At 35.4% G+C, this 21,855-nt stretch overlaps 1 protein-coding gene and 1 long non-coding RNA gene across 2 annotated transcripts; both read left to right on the top strand.

The window, feature by feature from the left end:
* Positions 1–2,408: 2,408 nt before the first annotated feature.
* LOC121416678 lies at positions 2,409–6,204 on the top strand. The gene is made up of 3 exons (XR_005970233.1): positions 2,409–2,482; positions 4,811–4,895; positions 6,060–6,204. It is a non-coding gene; the product is annotated as an uncharacterized LOC121416678 (long non-coding RNA).
* Positions 6,205–6,377: 173 nt separating this feature from the next.
* Positions 6,378–20,455, top strand: LOC121417885 (MAM and LDL-receptor class A domain-containing protein 1-like). Its single transcript, XM_041611620.1, has 12 exons — positions 6,378–6,457; positions 6,927–7,078; positions 7,845–8,031; positions 9,462–9,605; positions 12,429–12,582; positions 13,595–13,709; positions 14,481–14,565; positions 16,089–16,151; positions 16,869–17,012; positions 18,709–18,962; positions 19,387–19,471; positions 20,448–20,455. Exons 2-12 carry the CDS (start codon positions 7,043–7,045, stop codon positions 20,453–20,455), a joined length of 1,275 nt encoding a protein of 424 aa, XP_041467554.1. The 5' UTR covers positions 6,378–6,457; positions 6,927–7,042.
* The last annotated feature ends 1,400 nt before the right edge of the window (positions 20,456–21,855 follow it).

Consider the following 21,855-nt stretch of genomic DNA (forward strand, 5'->3'; position numbering starts at 1 on the left):
TCCTTTCATCTTCCATACAGCATCTACAGCACCTTGTACACCATTCCTTTCATCTTCCATACAGCATCTACATCACCTTGTACACCATTCCTTTCATCTTCCATACAGCATCTACAGCACCTTGTACACCATTCCTTTCATCTTCCATACAGCATCTACAGCACCTTGTACACCATTCCTTTCATCTTCCATACAGCATCTACAGCACCTTGTACACCATTCCTTTCATCTTCCATACAGCATCTACAGCACCTTGTACACCATTCCTTTCATCTTCCATACAGCATCTACAGCACCTTGTACACCATTCCTTTCATCTTCCATACAGCATCTACAGCACCTTGTACACCATTCCTTTCATCTTCCATACAGCATCTACATCACCTTGTACACCATTCCTTTCATCTTCCATACAGCATCTACAGCACCTTGTACACCATTCCTTTCATCTTCCATACAGCATCTACAGCACCTTGTACACCATTCCTTTCATCTTCCATACAGCATCTCCAGCACCTTGTACACCATTCCTTTCATCTTCCATACAGCATCTACAGCACCTTGGACACCATTCCTTTCATCTTCCATACAGCATCTACAGCACCTTGGACACCATTCCTTTCATCTTCCATACAGCATCTACAGCACCTTGTACACCATTCCTTTCATCTTCCATACAGCATCTACAGCACCTTGTACACCATTCCTTTCATCTTCCATACAGCATCTACAGCACCTTGTACACCATTCCTTTCATCTTCCATACAGCATCTACAGCACCTTGTACACCATTCCTTTCATCTTCCATACAGTATCTACAGCACCTTGTACACCATTCCTTTCATCTTCCATACAGTATCTACAGCACCTTGTACACCATTCCTTTCATCTTCCATACAGCATCTACAGCACCTTGTACACCATTCCTTTCATCTTCCATACAGCATCTACAGCACCTTGTACACCATTCCTTTCATCTTCCATACAGCATCTACAGCACCTTGTACACCATTCCTTTCATCTTCCATACAGCATCTACAGCACCTTGTACACCATTCCTTTCATCTTCCATACAGCATCTACAGCACCTTGTACACCATTCCTTTCATCTTCCATACAGCATCTACAGCACCTTGTACACCATTCCTTTCATCTTCCATACAGCATCTACAGCACCTTGTACACCATTCCTTTCATCTTCCATACAGCATCTCCAGCACCTTGTACACCATTCCTTTCATCTTCCATGTAATACTGGCAATCAGTTTCTAAGTTTTACGTTATGTTCCATTCACTAATTTTTCCAGACACTAGTCCTGTCAACTGTGATTTTGAGGAAGATTGGTGTGACTATTCCCAAGATGACAGTGAAGATTTTGATTGGAGTAGAATGCAAGGGACATCTCAACCTGATGATAAATATCCTAAGATTGATCATACACTAGGAGATGGTACAGGTGAGACATTCACTTCTTTTATCAGTACTTCGATTCGAGTTTGATTTGAATATTCTCATACTTCAAAGAATAAATAACATCAACAGAAAAGAAGAAAAACATTTGATATGAGTCACATGTATGACCATTGTATTTTCCTGATTCTTAATATCTTTATATAATTTTTACCATTAGTGTTCTGACCTGGATGGGGTTGGGAGGTTTGGGAGGAAGACCTGTGGGTTATGGCTATTAAGGTAGCCTTTTCCATACCAGGCAGCCTCTCCAACTCTCATCCAGGTCTTATTTTCTCTATCATGTATAATTTTGATTGATCTTGTCTCTGATCAGTTTGTATTTCTTTATGTTTTTTGAAATGCCAAATAAAATAATAATAATAGTAACATAGAATACAGAAGATTGTAACAATAAATTGAAAGTGAACTATGAAGGAATCTGCATAAAAAGCAGTGACTGTAAAGTCATTAGGTTCTTTTAAATGATTATTAGCAATCAAGGAGATTTGACACACAGAAAAGTCACAGACTACCTTTGAAGAGCCAAACAGTGATTTTACAATTTTCATTCCATTGCCAATTTCATAGTGTTAAATGAATTACTGAAATTACAAGAATAAATGGTTTGTGAAGTTTCAATTGTTTTTGAAACATTCGCTTAGATTTTGTTTATTTAGAGATGTGGTTATTGGTCCCTAATCAAAAGATGCATTTAATACACCTGTCTCTTTTTCTCATATTGTTTTCTATTTTTCTCTCTTAGGCTGGTACATTTACATTGATACCTCCTCCCAATCTACCGGTGACATTGCCCGTATTCTCACCCCACTCCAACCTGTTACATCACAACAATGCCTCATTGTATGGTACCATATGTTTGGCGCCTCACTAGAAACTCTGAATATCTATTTAAGAAGGAATGATGCAAATGATAGCTATGTTGGTGATCTCGTATGGACAACACAAGGTGACAGGGCAGATCAATGGATTGAAGCACAGATAAGTGTTGCTGAAGCTGTCCCATACCAGGTAATTAGCCAGAGTTTGTTAAAAGAATATTATACTCTTGTTTGGTATAAAAAGGCTATATTTCTAATTGCTACATTTCAAAAAGCTGTTTGTAAGTTCGACAAGCACATATTTGAACAATTTTACACTTAAAAATATTATGCTGAGGTAACTCCCATCCCATCTGAACTCGGCAAAGTTGCTTTCTGTTCCATCAATGTCAAGCTGGTTTCCGATGACAAATGAAAAATGTTTATGTCTAGGTTAGTCAGTCATTGTGGCTGACCATTATAGACGACAGAAATCACTCTCATTTTTGTCTCACCTGCGAAGCAAAGTGAGACTATAGGCGCCGCTTTTCCGACGGCGACGGCGGCGGCGGCGGCGTCAACATCAAATCTTAACCTGAGGTTAAGTTTTTGAAATGACATCATAACTTAGAAAGTATATGGACCTAGTTAATAAAACTTGGCCATAAGGTTAATCAAGTATTACTGAACATCCTAACAGAGTTTCATGTCACATGACCAAGGTCAAAGGTCATTTAGGGTCAATGAACTTAGACCATGTTGGAGGAATCAACATCGAAATCTTAACCTGAGGTTAAGTTTTTGAAATGTCATCATAACTTAGAAATTATATGGACCTAGTTCATGAAACTTGGACATAAGGTTAATCAAGTATCAATGAACATCCTGCATGAGTTTCACGTCACATGACCAAGGTCAAAGGTCATTTAGGGTCAATGAACTTTGGCTGAATTGGGGATATCTGTTGAATTCCCATCATAACTTTGAAAGTTTATGGATCTGATTCATGAAACTTGGACATAATAGTAATCAAGCATCACTGAAGATTTTGTGCAAGTTTCAGGTCACATGATCAAGGTCAAAGGTCATTTAGGGTCAATGAACTTTGGCCGAATTGGGGATATCTGTTGAATTCCCATCATAACTTTGAAAGTTTATGGATCTGATTCATGAAACTTGGACATAATAGTAATCAAGCATCACTGAACATTTTGTGCAAGTTTCAGGTCTCATGATTAAGGTCAAAGGTCATTTAGGGTCAATGAACTTTGGCCGAATCGGGGGTATCTGTTGAATTACCATCATAACTTTGAAAGTTTATTGGTCTAGTTCGTTAAACTTGGACATTAGAGTAACCAAGTATCACTGAACATCCTGTGCGTGTTTCAGGTCACATGTCCAAGGTCAAAGGTCAATGAACTTTAGCCGAATTGGGTGTATCTGTTGAATTACCATCATAACTTTGAAAGTTTATGGATCTGATTCATGAAACTTGTACATAAGAGTAATCAAGTATCACTGAACATCCTGTTCCAGTTTCAGGTCACATGATCAAGGTCAAAGGTCATGTAAGGTCAATGAACTTTGGCCATGTTGGGGTTTTTTGTTGAATAACCATCATATCTCTGTAAGTTTATTGGTCTAGTTCATAAAAAGAGGACATAAGAGTAACCATGTATCACTGAACATCTTGTTCGAGTTAGAGTAGTATGCAAAGTCAGCACTGCTGCTATATTGAACCGCGTGATGCAGGTGAGACGGCCAGAGGCATTCCACTTGTTTTTTTTTTTGGGGGGGTTAAAGTGGAGATAATGGCAGAGGTGGGATTTGAGCTCACAACCTTTCAGTCATGAGTCTGATACTCTAACCACTAGACCACATGACCCACAAATACAAAAAATACAGCTCTCCTGCTGTATTGAGATAAATATAGATAGCCACCGGATTAGGTGGTTAGGAATATGGTTCTCAAAGTGATGCCGGTTTTTAACTATATTTTTAAGTGGCGCAGTCCTGAAGGATAATGGTCACATCTGTGTCACTGAGGGGGACCATAGTTTCACCAAATTTTCTTATCGAAGGAAAGGGAAGGTAATTGAACAAACAATAAAGAATTACAATCTTCCAGTGAAAACTTATTACTTAACAATTTTGTGAAGTTGGTCGAATCTGTCTTTGGTCACATGACAGTGTTTCAATCGATCACCTGTTCAGATTAACATTTTGACAGATACTGTATAAGAAGCCCTCTGGAGGCAGAATATTATTGGCAAAAGGAAGCAAGTGACTTGAGTCAAATTTGAGTTATAGTTGCTGTTTCTGAAATACCCTTTGTATGTTGCACATTCAGGCAAAATTTGGTGAAGAAATTATCGCTCTATGGAAAGATATTGAAGAAAATATGCTGTTAAAATGCATTGACGCCTATGAAAATGACGTAAACACATTGCTTATTTACAACAAATGATACTTTTCGTAACTTGCTTCCTACAACATAGAATCAGTTGGCATTGTAATGTGTGATTCTGTTTGACTATAGGTTGTATTTGAAGGTCGAGTTGGTAGTGCTTATACTGGTGATATATCTTTAGATGACATTTCAATGATTCACGGGTACTGTCCAGGTATGTAAAAACAAACTATAAAAAAAGACTTAGTGTCATAAACAGTGTTAGCAAACTAACAATTCAATTCAATTCTTTATTTCATTTCCAATCAAACAAAATACAAAGTTGAATAAATTAGATACAATTGAAGGATTTACATTTTAATGAAAAGCAGTAAGGAAGTGGAATGATGGGAGTTTACTAAAAGTAATGCTATAAATTGTGAATCTCCCTTGATAAATTGGGTACTTAATATGATATATGGCAATTCCATAAAATAGTCAACCTTTTTGTCCATCCGATCCCCCATTTTTCTTCATTCTTACTTCACTTCATTAACTGACTAAGTCATGGTCCTTTGAGAACATTATACAGACTGTCAAAAGAACAAGGAATCAAAGATAGAAAATTTCATAAAGGTCTGGCCCACATGGAATTGCTCATATGCATATATCATACGAAAGAAAGAAAATCTATCATTCCTATTCTATAGTTTTGTACATATGATATTTTGGGTTAATATAATAATGATAATGTTAGTAATAATGTCATTGAAAATTTGTATTTGTCATTTATCATTTTATATGTTCATATCCTCATGATATTAGTGATATTTATTTTTTCTAGAGTGTCATGAGTCTCTTATAACTGTTTGAGAAGGACACTTTGCAAATGTTTAAATCATTAGCATTATTTACAGCATGTTTTGAGTGCTTTAGCAAAATACATGAAGGAACAACTTACCCATTGTAGTATCCTCATTAAGGGTGTATTGGACTTTTTTTCTTTATGTATAATTGTGGGCAAATCAGTTAATTATATCTTATTTTGTCAATTATATTTCGTCTAATTCCTTTAGGGGAGGTTATCTAGAGAAACTTTATTTTGGGGTTTTTATAATTTCTCTATTTCGTCTGTTGGTTAAAATGATAACTTATTGTATACATATATATTTTATTTGAAAGACTTGTAATACATGTACTTGAATATGGTAAACATTTGTTCAATTATGTATTTCATGAATTTTTATATTGTGATTTTTAATTGGAAATAAATGAATTAAACTTGAACTTAGATTATTACCCTATGCTGACCATCTGGGATGGCAACTCAAATCGCTCGTATCTCAAGGAAATGGAATATTATTATTATTTATTTACAAGTTCTGATTTTTTTCTCCAGGAACACCAGGTTGTGATTTTGAGGATCCATTCCTATGTGGTTATTCACAAGATAGTATTGATGATGACATAGATTGGATGTACTGGCAAGGATCAACACCTACACCTAATACTGGACCATCATTTGATGTAACTTATGGGACACAAGCTGGTAAATCATTTATATTCTTCAAATTGGCAACAACTGTTTTTCCATTTTAACCAATTGAGCCCTATTCCTGATTTGAATTTACTTAAATTCATTGCACTTATTTTATTCTTCATAACATCATACAAAACAGAATACATTGGAAATTAAAAAAAATCAAAGAAATGACATAGATTGGATCTACTGGCAAGGATCAACACCTACACCTAATACTGGACCATCATTTGATGTAACTTATGGGACACAAGCTGGTAAATCATCTATCTTCTTCAAATTGGCAACAGGTGGTTTTCCATTTTAACCAATGGAGGCCTATTCCTGATTTAAATTTACTTAAATTCATTGCACTTATTTATTCTTTCATATCTCATCCAAAACAGAGTACGTTGGAAATTGAAGAAATCATAGAAAATCGTAAAAAGACAATTTTCATCATAATCTGAAGAAAAGTATATCCTATGTTGTGATAATTCCTAATCTATCAATGATGAGGCAAACTATTCCAGTTATTATTTCCAGGCAAATTTAAATGATTTGAGTATCGAATGGGCTGATGAACTGAGCAAGTAATTATTATTATTCCCCCTTTTTAGTTGGTTTTTATTTTCTTTGTTGTGCCTTTATCATCTTCTTAAGACTGATACCGGCACATTACACATGTTCACGTTATTATTGATAAAATCTTAATTCAAAGTTTTGATAAAATGTTTTCATTCACAGGGCATTATCTGTATATTGGATCCGAGGGAACAGCATTCAGTAGAGCTCGATTGATATCACCGCACATCTCTATTAATAACCCTGATGAGGTCCATTGCTGGAGATATAACTATCATATGTATGGAGATGATGTCTATGCTTTAGAACTAGGGGTGAGCATGAAACTTGATTAAATTTGTGACCTGCAAACTCAAAACTAACAAGTCACCCATAAACATTTTTTTAAAGAAACTGATAGAGCATGAAAAAGAACATCCCAAGCTGAATGATAATAACTTGTCAAATGTTATCAACTAAGCCATACAAGTAATTCATTCAGTGAGAGTAAGGAGAAACAATGGTGGATGTTTGTGATTCACTCAAGCATAAAATGTGGGACTGACAAGAAGTCTGGTGTAAAAATACTGGTTTTTTTAACTTTAACAATTCAAAACTTTGAAATGAATACGTTTGATATGATTTGGAAACAATTTTAGGAAATGATCGTTGTTTCGTCTCTGCTGAAATCTTTCTATTCAGTTATAACACTCTGCATACACATTCATTACTCAACAAATTGGGTCTTGTGCTTTAAATTTCACATTATTATCATTAGTAGCAGTGGGAATAGTAGCAGTAGTACATTACCATGATAAATAACCAATGTGAGAAATTTGATCAGAAACGGTTGTTGTCTATAAATTATTTTATTAGTTAGCCAAACGTAGTACTCTTCCATTCATAAAATATTGTTTATTTTGCAGAAAATATATAAAAAAAAGAATGTCTGTAAAAGAGTTATGTAAAATACTTTGATTTGTTATTGATTTCATTTTATGACATAAAGATTTTTTTTCTTCTCTGGATTGAAAAAAATTTGTTATAATTGATTTCCTTATTATATCTTTTTTTGAACATCTTTGATGTGTATTGCTGTAGGCCCTCTATGGTAATAACAGGTACGAATTCCTCACAAATCATGTATATGATCAAGGGAACAAATGGCATGAGGGCGCAGTTCAAATCAGTCTACCAGAATATGATCTAGTGTTTGATGGATTACTCGGCAGTGGTGTCCAAAGAGATATAGCGATTGATGAGATAACAATGACAAGAACAAGCTGTGGTACGTTTCCTTTTTTTTTGCAGTCTAATAATAATGATAATAATAACTGGATTCATGAAGCTATCATTACCCCGGCTTTAGCTCGAGCTTCTATCACTGGTGCTCAGTGCATGCAAGGAATCACTCCTGCCAGGTACCCATTCACCTCACCTGGGTCAAGTGCAGCACAATGTGGATAAATTTCTTGCTGAAGGAAAACATGCCATGGCTACGATTTAAGCACACGACCCTCCGTTTCATAGGCAATAGTCAGAACCACTAGACCACTATGCGCCCATCTGGGGAATCATTTCAGGGACCAGTATCACAAAAATAGCAATTGATGATATATATTCATTTTAACAATACAATGCATGTATGTGTCAATGCAAGGGGGTCCATGATTATTTGATAAGCTTTATGTTAGACGGACTAGCTGAACCTTCTCAATGAAACAACTTTTTTTATTGTGACATTGCAAGTCTTTTCTAGGATTGATATTTATGATTTATTGCTATGTAGATGGATAATGTTCATGATTTAAACCAGTGATCAGGGTAACAATTTCCAACCTCTTGCTTATATCTATATATTTTGAAGTGGCTTCTAATAATTAATGAAAATCGAAAATGAAAATCCATAATTTATTGCTCGAAAATAGACATGAAATGAAACACTAAAAAAAATTGCTTTGCCCAATTGATCGTGGGCCCAGCAGCCACTGTGCAGTGCCAGATCGACGAGGCTCTATCCCTTTAATCATTGAACGCCAAACAGGGTAGCAGCAACTCCCATCTTTTAACGTCTTTTTGTCTGATGCGGCCGGGGTTTGATTCCCTGACCTCCCGGCTGTGAGACGGACGCTCTACCAACTGAGCCAACACACCGGTGTTAGAGGCATTTAGTTGTGAAAAAATTGATCATTTGATTCATTTCAAATGTCTGCCATGGCCTCTTGCCCCCTTAGTCACACTACTTTATTGGATCTAGCTCCCATTTGAACAAACTATCCTTTGTTTTGGGGATTTTTATATGTTGTTCATGAACTTTGTAAAAAGCAGGATTGTTTGAACAAAAAAAGTCAGTTTATGGAATTGACTGTGTTGTGATGATGATTTATACATTATTCACCTTACCTTGAAAATAAATATTCTGAAAAGTTGTGCCTATTTAGAAAAAAAGACACGATTAACATTTGTAACTCTTAACTTAATTATTGGGTAAATTTACAAAATTCTGTTCAACTTCCCATGGCAGGAGTATGTCTTGCTATCAATGTGCAATGTGAAGTTTGTTTCTTTAACGGTTACTTTTCCTGCATTCATCTTTTCTATGCCACGTTGAATTTTAGTGAGGATTTAATATTTGTAGAAACCTGCCTGAAAGATGTAGCTCTGACTCTTTGTACGGTGCCTTTGCTAACATGATTTTATGTTTTTATTATATTTCAGAGGATTGTGATTTTGAGTCTGATTTCTGTGGATGGGTTAATGCTGCTAACGGTAGAGATCAACTTGACTGGCAGAGGCAATCTGGAAGTACTACTACATCACAAACTGGTCCTCTTAATGATCATACAACACTCTCAGATACAGGTGGGTATAGGTAACAAATTATGAGAGAAAAATAAGACTAAAAGAGAGATAAACAGAGAGAAAGGAGGAGAATAAATGAGAAAATAAGTGCTTCTAAGGGTAGAGACCAAATTGTATTGCAAAGTCAATCAGGAAGTACATGTACTACTACACCACAAGTCCTCTAACACTCTCTACAGATAGGAGAGATGTGGAGAAGCTGAAAAAGGGGAGGGGCGAAAGGTGGGAGAGAGATATGGTGGTAAACTGTCATGGTATCAAATAATAATGGTTTAATGTTGCTAGACTGGGTCTCTAATATTTCCATTTCAGAGGAAATGATTAGAGGCATAAAGTAAAAAGAAGGATAAGATAAAAAGAGAGGATTGCATGTAATTATTATTATATAATAAACTCACATATTGATATCATTCAAGAAAAGAATTCAATCGGGGCAGAAAATCGCTTTGGCATTGGATATTGTACAACGCCTACTTAGCTTGTTGTACGCGATCAAATGGGAGGCTGAATGTCACACATTCGTACCTTTTCACACAAGACGTACCATCCAAAATGTACCATTGCACGGCTTTAGGAGGTGACGTCACAATGCGATTTCATTGAATAAGGTGACAATGCGCGTACAGCCCGCTGGCTAAATGCGCAATGCTGTTGAAGATCATGTGCGCTTGTGGGATTTTGCTTTTTGCTTTCAATATTTTTGCTCCCTTTTCGTAGATTATTGGGGGAAAAACTCTTTTTTTTCATATTTTCGCTAGATTCCAAGACGTACAACACAAATAGCAAATATTCTTATATTCGTGCAATGGTGCGAGTTTTCGCATTCATTGAAAGAAAGAAACGCTCTATTCAATGAGGCGTTAGCTGGCCAAGATCATGTGCGCTTGTGGGAATTTGCTTTTCACTTTCATTCATTCATTCATTCATCCATTTCGGTTTATTGTACACAATACTTCCTTGTTAAAACAGTTGGGAGACTGATACAAACAAAGATTACAATGTAAGCATAAATTTCATAGTTACATAAGTGAAATGAAATAGTCAAATAATATAAAGTAACAATTAATTGGTTGATGTTGGTATATTGCACTTACAAGGTAATTCTAGATGAGAGCACGTTACAAAATTATTTCCAAAGATATTTATAAAAAACTATAGTATGGTAATGATAACTGAAATACATGCACTAAATTCAATAAACAAATTTATAAGTTGTGGAGAAGGTTGAGATTGGGATATAGAATTAAATCGCAAAGTGGAAGGTTCACATTGAGAAATAAAAATGGAATTGTGTTTTTAAAATATAATTATGAGGCTAATGTAAAATATCTGACATACGGAAAATGAGGCATAGAGTACTGTAAATTTTATTATCATAGATTATATCATTATTGTCACTGTATATAAAAATATCGTCACTACATGTATTATTATGCTATATTATTATAATAATTACCATTTAACAGTTATCATTTGCAAAGAGATCAATATCGTTATGATAATCATCAAACACAGAAGGCATGAAAAGCAAGATAAACTACATAATGTAGTATAATATTGCATGCACATCCAATTGGCCTACATTTGAGTTAGATGTTATTCAAATTGATGACAAGTGAAAACAAAAAAAAAACATTTATATTCAATTAAATCTTCAGAAATTAAAGAATTTTATCTTCGTATTTAGTTGTGATATTGTTTACGGTGTTTAATAGCAGTAAGATTTTTTTTAATGTAAAAAGGTTTATGAATACGTAATTTATTTTTTGTATCAATAGTTCGAAACGTCAAGTGTTAAATTATATAGCAATAAAGCATATGAAAGAAATATAAAAAATGAGGGTAAAAACGTGTGTGATTTCACCAAAGGCAATTATATACTTTTTAGAGATAAACAGATATGGATATTCTTGGCAAACACAATATACTGATTAATAGCATAAAACTACATGTTGGAATTTAGCATTCTAGTTAAGGAGGGAATCGCAGAGTTCTTGTATCGTTGGGTTTTACAACGTGGCAAGTGGAGTAGATGAGCATTTCTTAATCCTGAACTACGATTAGAGATGCTTTGACGAGTGACCGGTAGCATGACACGGTGGCGATCAGATTTCAGGAGACCGCGTCCAAATCGCAGGAGAAGATCGTTCCTGCGCTCACACAACATAGGTAACTTAAAAAGAGCAAGCCGTTGTGCATATGAGAGGGGAGACGGATACACAATGAAACAAAGCGCACGTTTTTGGATCCGTTCAATTGCATCACTCTGCTTCTTCGTAATTCCTGAGCCCCAAACAGGGACACCAAACTCTACAAGAGGACGGATGTAAGCTTTGTAGATGGTCACAAGATCATGCTTGTCGATTCCGAATTTCTTTAGAACACACAGAATGTAAAGTCTCCGCGCAGCCCGTGATGTCATCTGTTGGACCTGATCGTCCCATTTCAGATCCGAACGAATCGCTACACCGAGTAGTGTCAGAGAATCAACATGTTTAAGGTGAACATCTGCAATATTTTTGCTCCCTTTTCATAGATTATTGGGGGAAAAACTTGTTTTTTCATATTTTCGCTAGATTCCGTGACATTGTACAACACAAAAAGCGAATATTCTTATTCGTGTAATGGTGCGAGATTTTGCATTCATTAAAAGAAAGAAATGCTCTATTCAGCTCGGCTAACGCCTCGTTGAATAGAGCATCTTTCTTTCACCTCATGCGAAATCTCGCACCATCGCACTCATGCATATTAGCTATTTGTATATTGGTTAAACATTTCTATTTCTCATTCTAGTACTTATGATTTACTTCTATACCCTGACAGGCTTCTATATCTACATTGATGGTAGTTTTCCCAGTCGGCAAGGAGACACTGCTAAGATCAGTTCAACTGTATCTCTTGTTACCAGAACTCATACCTGCTTCTCGTTTTGGTATATGATGCATGGTCAAGATATTGGTGAACTGAGACTGCTGAAGTGAGTCTTATCCTGTTTGATACTGAATTCTGTAATTCCCATAGATTTTGTACAGGTATTACCCGGTTCCAGTTGGCAACGTGTTAATTGGTCTTTCATAAAATTGGCAACTTGATCACAAGTTAATTTCAGGTTTTGAAACAGTAATAAGTGTTCCGATCAATTTCAAAGTTCTTGCTTAGTTTCCATCTGGTAACATAAAGTATTAATTGATAAGCTCTTTTTTGCAAACAATGCATAAACGTTTCTGGCACCAATCCTATGAAGTTTTGCATAGGCTCATCCGTGTAGGTTGGATTTTTATGTAATATAATTTCAGGGTTCATATTATTGGTAAAAATACTGTTTAATCTGCCTTAGTCTGCCCATGGATCATGTAATAATGTTTAAAAATTAAATAATGATTTATTCAGTTACATATTGATTAATTCATATTTCGCATATCTTGTTTTTCAGTTGGTTAAAAATGAATCTTGTCATGAATTAAATATAGCCAAATTATTGATTTGTGATTTGTATAGTACTTGAATCAATAACTCAGCAACAAAAGTATGAATCATTTCTGCAGAAATTGTACTAAGCGCCATTTCCGGCTAATCCTTTAATTTCTGCCTAATCAAAACATTTGGGAATGGACAAGAGCTGCTGCAATACTCTCAGTGTAATTCCTGCTGAAAGAGTTTGTAAATTGGTATTCTGTCCTCCAGTGACAAAAGGAAACAACTCTTCGTGAGGAATAAGTGCATAAGTATATTGAGAAAATATGTCTTTGTTTTATATACAAATGTGTAGGGTTATTTGCTTTTAGAAGCTGGTGACGATGCAACTCTGATTCCATTAGCATTTTGTAAAACATTCTCAGAAAATATCCCAAATTGAGAAAAGAGTCAATTTTGAAAAAAATGCTTTATTCATGGGACAGTGGTAATAGTATGTAAAATAGGTTATGTGCGGAAGAAAAGTGTGTTGCGCTGTGTAATATTTGTGGATAAATATGTAATTTCTTATTTAGAACTGAGGCTGGTTTAGAAGAGACGGTATGGAGTCTCAAGGGAGAACAAAACAATGATAATACAGTCTGGAAGCAAGGCAAGATACAATACAGTGATGCTCAAGATAAAGTCAAGGTACTTGGAAATATTTCTCTGTTGCATACAGGAATGGTGTACCAGGACAATTTTTCAGTCCAAAACCACTGTTTATATAAAATGTGGTAGTCAATGTGTTAATTTTGTAATAAATAGATCAATCTTTCTATAGTATTTGGTCCTAATACCATACTGCACCTAAACTATCAGGCAACAGATAAAGATATTTAGAATTTCTTCATCTGTATCTATTATATAATGAAATATTTTATGATGTGATGCAATAATTTGACAAAATTCAACAATTTGCATGGTAATGATAAAAGTTTGCTGTATTCAATTGTAACTCCATAGTAAAGCAGCAAAACAATCGAAATTGTTCTCAAGAAACATAATTTGTATAAATATTCAAATCAGGACGTAATAATTTTTGAAGATACTATTGAAATAAGCACAAAGGATTTCTTTCCCACCGACTTTACAAAATATTACCCAGCTTTAGCAATTTAAAGTACAGTTTAAAACCCACCTCTTTCAGAATGCGTAACTAAGTTAAGTTCAATGTTTTCATGTATGATGCATATTTGATGTTTAATTTTCAATTCTAACCACATTTCCTGCTTTCCTCATGCATAGACACCTTTAGGTTGTATGTATCATAAACTGTACTATAATATTCTTATTATTATCATTAGTAGTAGTATTATAAGATTGTCATTATTATCCATCCATTAATTGATTAACTTGTACATGTGCCTTCATTGAAAGTATTCACACTAATGCTATTATCTTATGATTATCATTCATAAGATGGAGTTCTGGGGAATCGTTGGATCAAGTGATTTGAGTGACATTGCTCTGGATGATATCAAGCTCATTCCTGGAGAGTGCGATAGTAAGTTATAATCCCCTCTTCATCTATTCAAACAGTGTGAATAAGAACCAAATGATAGTTATAGATACCTCCAACTTCCTATGATGAATGAAAACAGTATGATAGTAAATGATATTTCCTGTTTACGCAGTTAGTGTATGAATAATTGCAATGCAATAATAAGTGCTATCTCCCTTTTCATCTGATGAAGTCAGTGTTTGAAACAACACAAGGGCCTTGAATGTATCAAGACAGAGTGACCAAATTTTGTCATTGGGGCCAATGATGTTTATTGGAAACCTATTAAAATCAAGCAGCTCAAAAAAGCAGTGAAAAGCTTACATGAAAATGACCAGTATTTATAAGCAAAAAAAGAATATTGATAATAAATACATCTATTTTATATTTGTGTTCCATGGCATTTGCTTTGACAACAATTGCTCCGCTCTATACCACACTAATCAAATGACCTTCAACCCTGGGTTAACCCTAAAAAGACTGGGGGGGGGCTGATTCAGCCCCCCCCCTCAACATTTTTCGCGATAAATCCGCTGCGCAAAATTTTTTGACCGCATCGCTCGCTGACTTTTTACTTTCAAGTCTCGCGCAACTTTTGAGACCAAAATTGTGACCCCGGGTACGCGGTTCCAAAATTACGCAACATTTTGTAAGTGCATGCAGACCCAAAATTACTCAAAAACGTGAATTTGTGTACAAATCCAATGCAAATAGTGTTCTTAGCCAAAATTCATAAATGTTTCATTATTTTTCCTTTTACTGCTTAAAATCAATTAATTTTATCTTGTTTATGGTCAAAATAAAGTCCCCAACAATTTCCATTGAAAAAACAATAAAAAACAAAAAGTCGAAAAACAAAGAAATACATAAGAAATTTAGAAAACAATAGAATACATAAGAAAATAAATTTGATTTTGAAATTTTTTAAGAATCAATTTGATCAGATGCCTATCTAGAGTATGTGAAACAAAAATTAGCATTTCAGGGGCATTATTTTATTAATTAGAGCAAACTTATTATTTTACGCATAAATTAGCATAATTAATGAGACATGAGATTTTTTGCCGAATTTGATAGATAATGCCATGGGTAATGCGTGTGCCAATTTTCGTCGCGATCGCGTGATCAACGGCCGAGATCATAAGGGGGGCTGAATCAGCCCCCCCAGTCTTTTTAGGCGTCGAAATAGCCCAGTCTATTTAGGGTTATACCCTACCCTTATAAACCTAATCCTAATCCTAAATCTCATATGAAACTATGCCGAGAGCCATTGTTGCAGGAGCAAATGTTGTGTCACCTTATTTGCATTGTGTAGATATCCACTGTAATAAAATAAAACACTTTCCAACGAGTGACAAAAACATGAATATTTCTCTACATTGAGAAATAACATTAGTAACTGAGAAATCAAGCTCATCTGTGATGTTTCACTAATGTGTATGCATGCATTTAGTGATCATTGTTGGTATCATGATGCTATGGCTGAATATATTGAAATGCATATTTTTTATTTTATAATTTTTTAGCCTATCCTCCAGAAGCAGCTGTTGTACCAACTACAACGCCAGCACCTCCAACTACTCCACCACGTAAGTAAACATTCATATACCAGATGGCATGGTGATTTTATTATGGCATGACTATAAACTTTTCCTGCATTATCTGTCTTTAAAAAGATATTGCACAGATAACGTAAGAGAAATCTATTTGGAATAATAATCATATGCTTTGTATGTGCTTTACATATATATTACCTCCATCACCGAACTAGGCATGTAAGCGAGACTTTGATACCCAACTACTTCATGGAATGAAAATGTGAATTTGCTTTTTGAAATTGAATGCTGAAGAATCGATATCTGATGCTGGGGTTAAGACACCAAAGAATTTTTAAGTTTTATGTGGTATACAAACCAAAATAGGTTGGTTCATTGAAATGTGAATACAGAGGGCATGTTTCAGGTGCATCAACTCCAATCTGATCCCCTTTTTGCCAAGCTTTTAGCAAACATCCTACTCAGTGTCTGTCTCCTCTTCCAATCCTCAGGTTGGACGATGTGGGAGAGGAAAGCTATTTTTAAATATGTTTAGATTTTAAGATATCCAACTCATATGGGGACATAGCAACTTTTAGCAAGAAACTTTCATTATTTACACCAAAAGCAAGTACTTCAATTGATTTGTACTCCACCATGATACTCTACTCTCTTGCAATATCCTATTATATTTGGAGGACTTTTGATTTTCACTTGAACTTGTGTGTTTTTTGCAACAACCCTTCAGACTTTTGTTTTATTTCATTGTAGCATCTGGGACGCAAAGCTGTGACTTTGAAAGCGATTTCTGTGACTTTGTCCAGTCAACTGATGATGATTTTGACTGGAGAAGAGAACAGGGCTCAACCTCAACATCTGGCACAGGTCCATCATACGATCACACAAGAGGAGATGGTAAGATATGGTGTCTCACAGGGAAGTTCCTACTCCCCAATATTGTTTGTGATTATATGAGGCTCGTCATATGATCACACAAGAGGAGTTGGTAAGATATCGTGTCCAACATGGAATTTTCTACACTCCAATATTGTTTATCATTCTTACCAGGCCCATCATATGATCATACAAGAGGAGTTGATAAGATATGGTGTCCCACAGGGAAGTTCCTACTCCCCAGAATTGTTTGTGATTATATGAGGCTCATCATATGATCACACAAGAGGAGTTGGTAAGATATGGTGTCCAACATGGAATTTTCTACACTCCAATATTGTTTATCATTCTTACCAGGCCCATCATATGATCACACAAGAGGAGTTGATAAGATATGGTGTCCCACAGGGAAGTTCCTACTCCCCAATATTGTTTGTGATTATCTGAGGCTCATCATATGATCACACAAGAGGAGTTGGTAAGATATCTGTCCAACATGGAAGTTCCTAAACTCCAATATTGTTCATTATTCTTATCAGGTCCATCATATGATCACACAAGAGGAGATGATAAGATATGGTGTCCCACAGGGAAGTTCCTACTCCCCAATATTGTTTGTGATTATATGAGGCTCATCATATGATCACACAAGAGGAGTTGGTAAGATATGGTGTCCAACATGGAATTTTCTACACTCCAATATTGTTTATCATTCTTACCAGGCCCATCATATGATCACACAAGAGGAGTTGGAACTAGAAAAGAGACATAATTAATTTCAGGAAGGTCCCTTATAATGGGTCAAACTGGCTTGCTTCTTAGAAATGGCCTTCTGACATATGAAGGCATCATCATTAACCTAACTGAAAGATAACAGTTCTGTATTTACTGGTTTGTCACAATTATTTATTTATTTAAAATGGTTGATTTCAACGGTAACTATAGCAATTGAAAGCCAATTTGCATAACCCTTTACAAAAATTTACATAAATATACATTGAACATCAAATCAAAAAGCTCAATGTACACAAATTTTACATCATAGGAAACAGCTGAATACACAGAAATGTTCTTTGTCATGATGAATGTTCTATATTTTGCAATGCATCCCCATCTTGATAAACCAAAATTGAAAATACATGCGGCCAAACAACATTAAAACAATGAGTTCTGACCAAAAAGTAGCACAGGAGGGAGTAAAATATAAAAAGAGAATAGGAGAAAGAGAAAAAAGAGGCAGTGAGCAAGAGGAGGGATAGCAGGAAGATCAGGGGCAAGAGACAGATGAGTGTGAAATGTGAATGTTACAATGAAAATTTCTATTATCACACCTAGATTTGAAGGGATAAATATAAGGTGTACATTATTGGAGTTAAATGACCACAATGAGGTGAAGCATACAATACATAAAATATTCTTAATATCAAAATATAAATGAACATAAAAACTGATAATACATGCACTTATGCAATATGTGAAGCTCACCTGGGTCCAGTAACACAAAGGTTAGCGATTAATCGTATGCTCTATTTAGCGATTGATTGTACACTCAATGGAATTAATCATAGAAAAAATATTCTATGATCATTGCTAAGCTTTGTGTTATGGGCCCCAGATTTGTTCATTTGGTTGTAACTATGTAACTTTCCATCATGTCTCATCAGCCTGTGATATGATGATTAACGACCCTTAACTCCTATCTTACTCTTCCTTGCAGCTTTAGGATCATACATATACACTGAGGGTTTCTTCATTAACAGGAGACATCGCCTAGAGTCGCGCCTCTTCCCTAGTACCATGATATCATGCGTTACATTTTGGTATCACATGTGGGGATCCACCATGGGTGACCTGAATGTCTACGGCAAGGAAGGAACAGGTCTAGGCCAACCTTTGTGGACTAGAGAAGGATCTTTGGGAGATCAATGGTTTGAAGCACAGGTCCAGTATGCCCCCAAGGCCAACTACAGGGTATGTGTCGGTGGTTAGGTTTCACTTTGTCAAATTGGTCTAATTTCTATTTAGTCAGTTTATTACACTGATTAAGTACCCCAATAGTCAAATTTGCATTTAGTCTAATGCCCAGTAGTCCTAATTCCTCATGTGCTAAACCAATTTACATGACTGTAGTCCAATATCAATTTGGACTAATTTCTGTTTGGTCTATGCTTCATGTGGTTAGGTCCCCGCTTTTTTCCAATTTTTATACTGTATGTGCTCAATCTTTTGGTCAATTATTGTTTGGTCTGCATTTAGTTTGGTTAAATACCCACATAATCGAAAGCCCAGTTGGTCCAGAATGAATATGACTGCTATTGTGAGTTCCAATGCAGACTAATCTTGTGTGGACAGGAGATCATCAATCACAATTTTGTCATATTTCCCCTTATTCTAGATCGTTTTTGAAGGACTAACTGGGTCAGGACAAGAGAGTGACATGGCTCTGGATGACATTGATATACAACCTGGATACTGCCCAAGTAAGATGGACACACCTTACGACCCGACTGGTCACTGACTGGGTGAGGGGAGATGTGACGTCACAGCTCTTGTCAGCTTGAGCGTCGCAGACCAGTCAGAGACAAGTCGCAAGGAAAATCGGAAGACATGTCGAATCCTTATGACTGGATCGCAAGCTCAATCCAACCTCCAGCCAATCAGACAGCAGATTTGCATAACGCGTATTATGATAAACAACGCGTGTACGCAGCAGTTAGTGCAATTACTCAGATGCTAAGCCAAAAAGCAAAAAGCGCGTGCGTGAGTCGCAGATCAGATTGCAAGGTGTGCGGTGTCGAGGCTTATGATTGCCTTGCGATTCATCTCCCCTCACCCAGCCGCAAGCCAGTCGGCGACCAGTCGGGTCGTAAGGTGTGCGGTGACCTTTATGCTATAAAAATCATAATATGTATCTTTTTTTATTTTTTTTGTAAAACTGTAACTTTCATATCTCCATCTATTATGCTTTATTTTAGTTTCTATATATCATTGGATGTGAATAGATTTAGTTCTGGGGTTTGGAAATGATTTTGTAAGAGGGATGTTTTCACTTCCAAATTAAGTCTCGTATCTCAGGCTCATGTTTTATTAGTTGTGACCTTTAAAAAAAAGAAAAAAAAGATTTTATTTCTGTTAGAAAATGAAATATTTTTTATTCTATTGTAAAAAAAAGTGTCGGTCACCTTTTCCCTGAAAAGCAATTACAGAGGAAGCAATATTTTTTAGCATCTCTTTAAATCTCTGTCTGGTCCCATAAAGATCTAAGAAATATTTAATCTGATTTTGATTTTATAAGGAGCCATATTAGAATTAATTGTAGAATGTATTTATTTATTTTTGGATATTAATCTAATTTGAACCCACTGAATTGACCATAATTTGAAATGAGAACAAAAAGTTTGGGCTGATGTTTACCATATCAATAACTTATCAGTTCATCTCTTATGGTACATGTAGCTAATTGACAATGTTTTTCAATACACAATAGAAAAACATCAGTTCTAGTAGGTGAATGACTCCTATCATTTTAACTATTAAATTGTATTTCAATTCACAGTGAGTGAAACCTGCACATTTGAAAACCCTGACATTTGTACTTTTAAACAAGACCTTGATGATGAATATAATTGGACGTGGTTCAATGGACCAACACCTACATTGTACACAGGACCTTCTGTAGATGTAACATACGGAACTAGCTCTGGTAAGCCTGATACAAAGACATTAACTGTATTTTTGAGATACCTGAGCCTATGAAGGAACCTTTTTTTCAAAGTCATGTTGCATGATTACAAATTGAATAGTAATGCACTTTAAATGTCATGAATTTTGGAAAATCCGCCAAAATTTGGCTATACATCACTAATAGAATTTATTACTAGATTATACGAATGTATATGTTCTAAGAAAATCATGGTGTGGCAGCTGTGAATTGAAAATATGTTTTACCAGATAGAATTATGTCTAAATTGATCCCTTTTTGCTTGTCGAATTGGCCACATTTATAACATATTTGCGACGTAAACCTAGTTTGAAAATAAATATGGATATGTCATGTGTTAAATAACATGATTGCAAATGCATGAAATAAATTTTGAATATCTCTTAAGGTTTGTCATGGACTATACTTTCGCTGTGAATTGGTGAAAATTATTATCAAGATTCAATATGATATATTTGGTATCTCTAAACATAGTTACATATAGATGTGAATAGAAATAAGACTAATGTGCACCTACGAAAAAAGGTAGCACCTGAAAGTATTATTTTAGCACAATCAATATTTCTTTCCTAATTTATGTAAGTTTTTTCTCAAGGTAATGTTTGTTGATTGTGGAAAAAAGTCTTAAAGATATGATTAAGAAGAAAAATTTACAAGTAAATCGGACCTTCCTTGCCAGTGAAGTATGATTTCTTTGGAAGTTACGAATAAAGCCTAACTGGAAATATTGGTAAATGGACTAATTAAGTCACATTTAGGTTAATACTCCATGTGCAATTATACCAAACAGAGAACAGGCATACCAACCGTAGACCAATTGGCAGTTTACTTTTTGTTTCTACAGGACACTATGTGTATGCCAGTGCCTATGAGAGATTAGAGGGAGATCGAGCTAGACTACAATCAAGAGAGATCATTCATGATGCCGATCAGACAGAGTATTGTGTGTCTTTCTATTATCATATGTTTGGGACAGAAATGGGAACACTCAACATCCGTTTAATCGAGGTGTGTTTGCTATTCTGGCTTAGGGAGTGTGTGTGTTTTATTTATCTTAGTGTAATGTGAGTGTGTGCTATCTTAGTGTAATCGTGAATGTGTGCTATCTTAGTGTAATGTGAGAGTGTGCTATCTTAGTGTAAT

This window comes from Lytechinus variegatus, chromosome 6, assembly GCF_018143015.1.
Source record: "Lytechinus variegatus isolate NC3 chromosome 6, Lvar_3.0, whole genome shotgun sequence".
NCBI lineage: Eukaryota > Metazoa > Echinodermata > Echinoidea > Temnopleuroida > Toxopneustidae > Lytechinus > Lytechinus variegatus.

What these genes read in the sequence shown, in the direction of transcription:
- LOC121417885 (XM_041611620.1), top strand. Translation starts at nt 7,043, where the DNA reads ATGTATGGAGATGATGTCTATGCTTTAGAACTAGGG. An exon ending in TCTATGCTTTAGAACTAGGG is followed by an intron (nt 7,079 to 7,844) that starts GTGAGCATGAAA and finishes GTATTGCTGTAG; the next exon opens with GCCCTCTATGGTAATAACAG. An exon ending in CCCCCAAGGCCAACTACAGG is followed by an intron (nt 18,963 to 19,386) that starts GTATGTGTCGGT and finishes CCCTTATTCTAG; the next exon opens with ATCGTTTTTGAAGGACTAAC.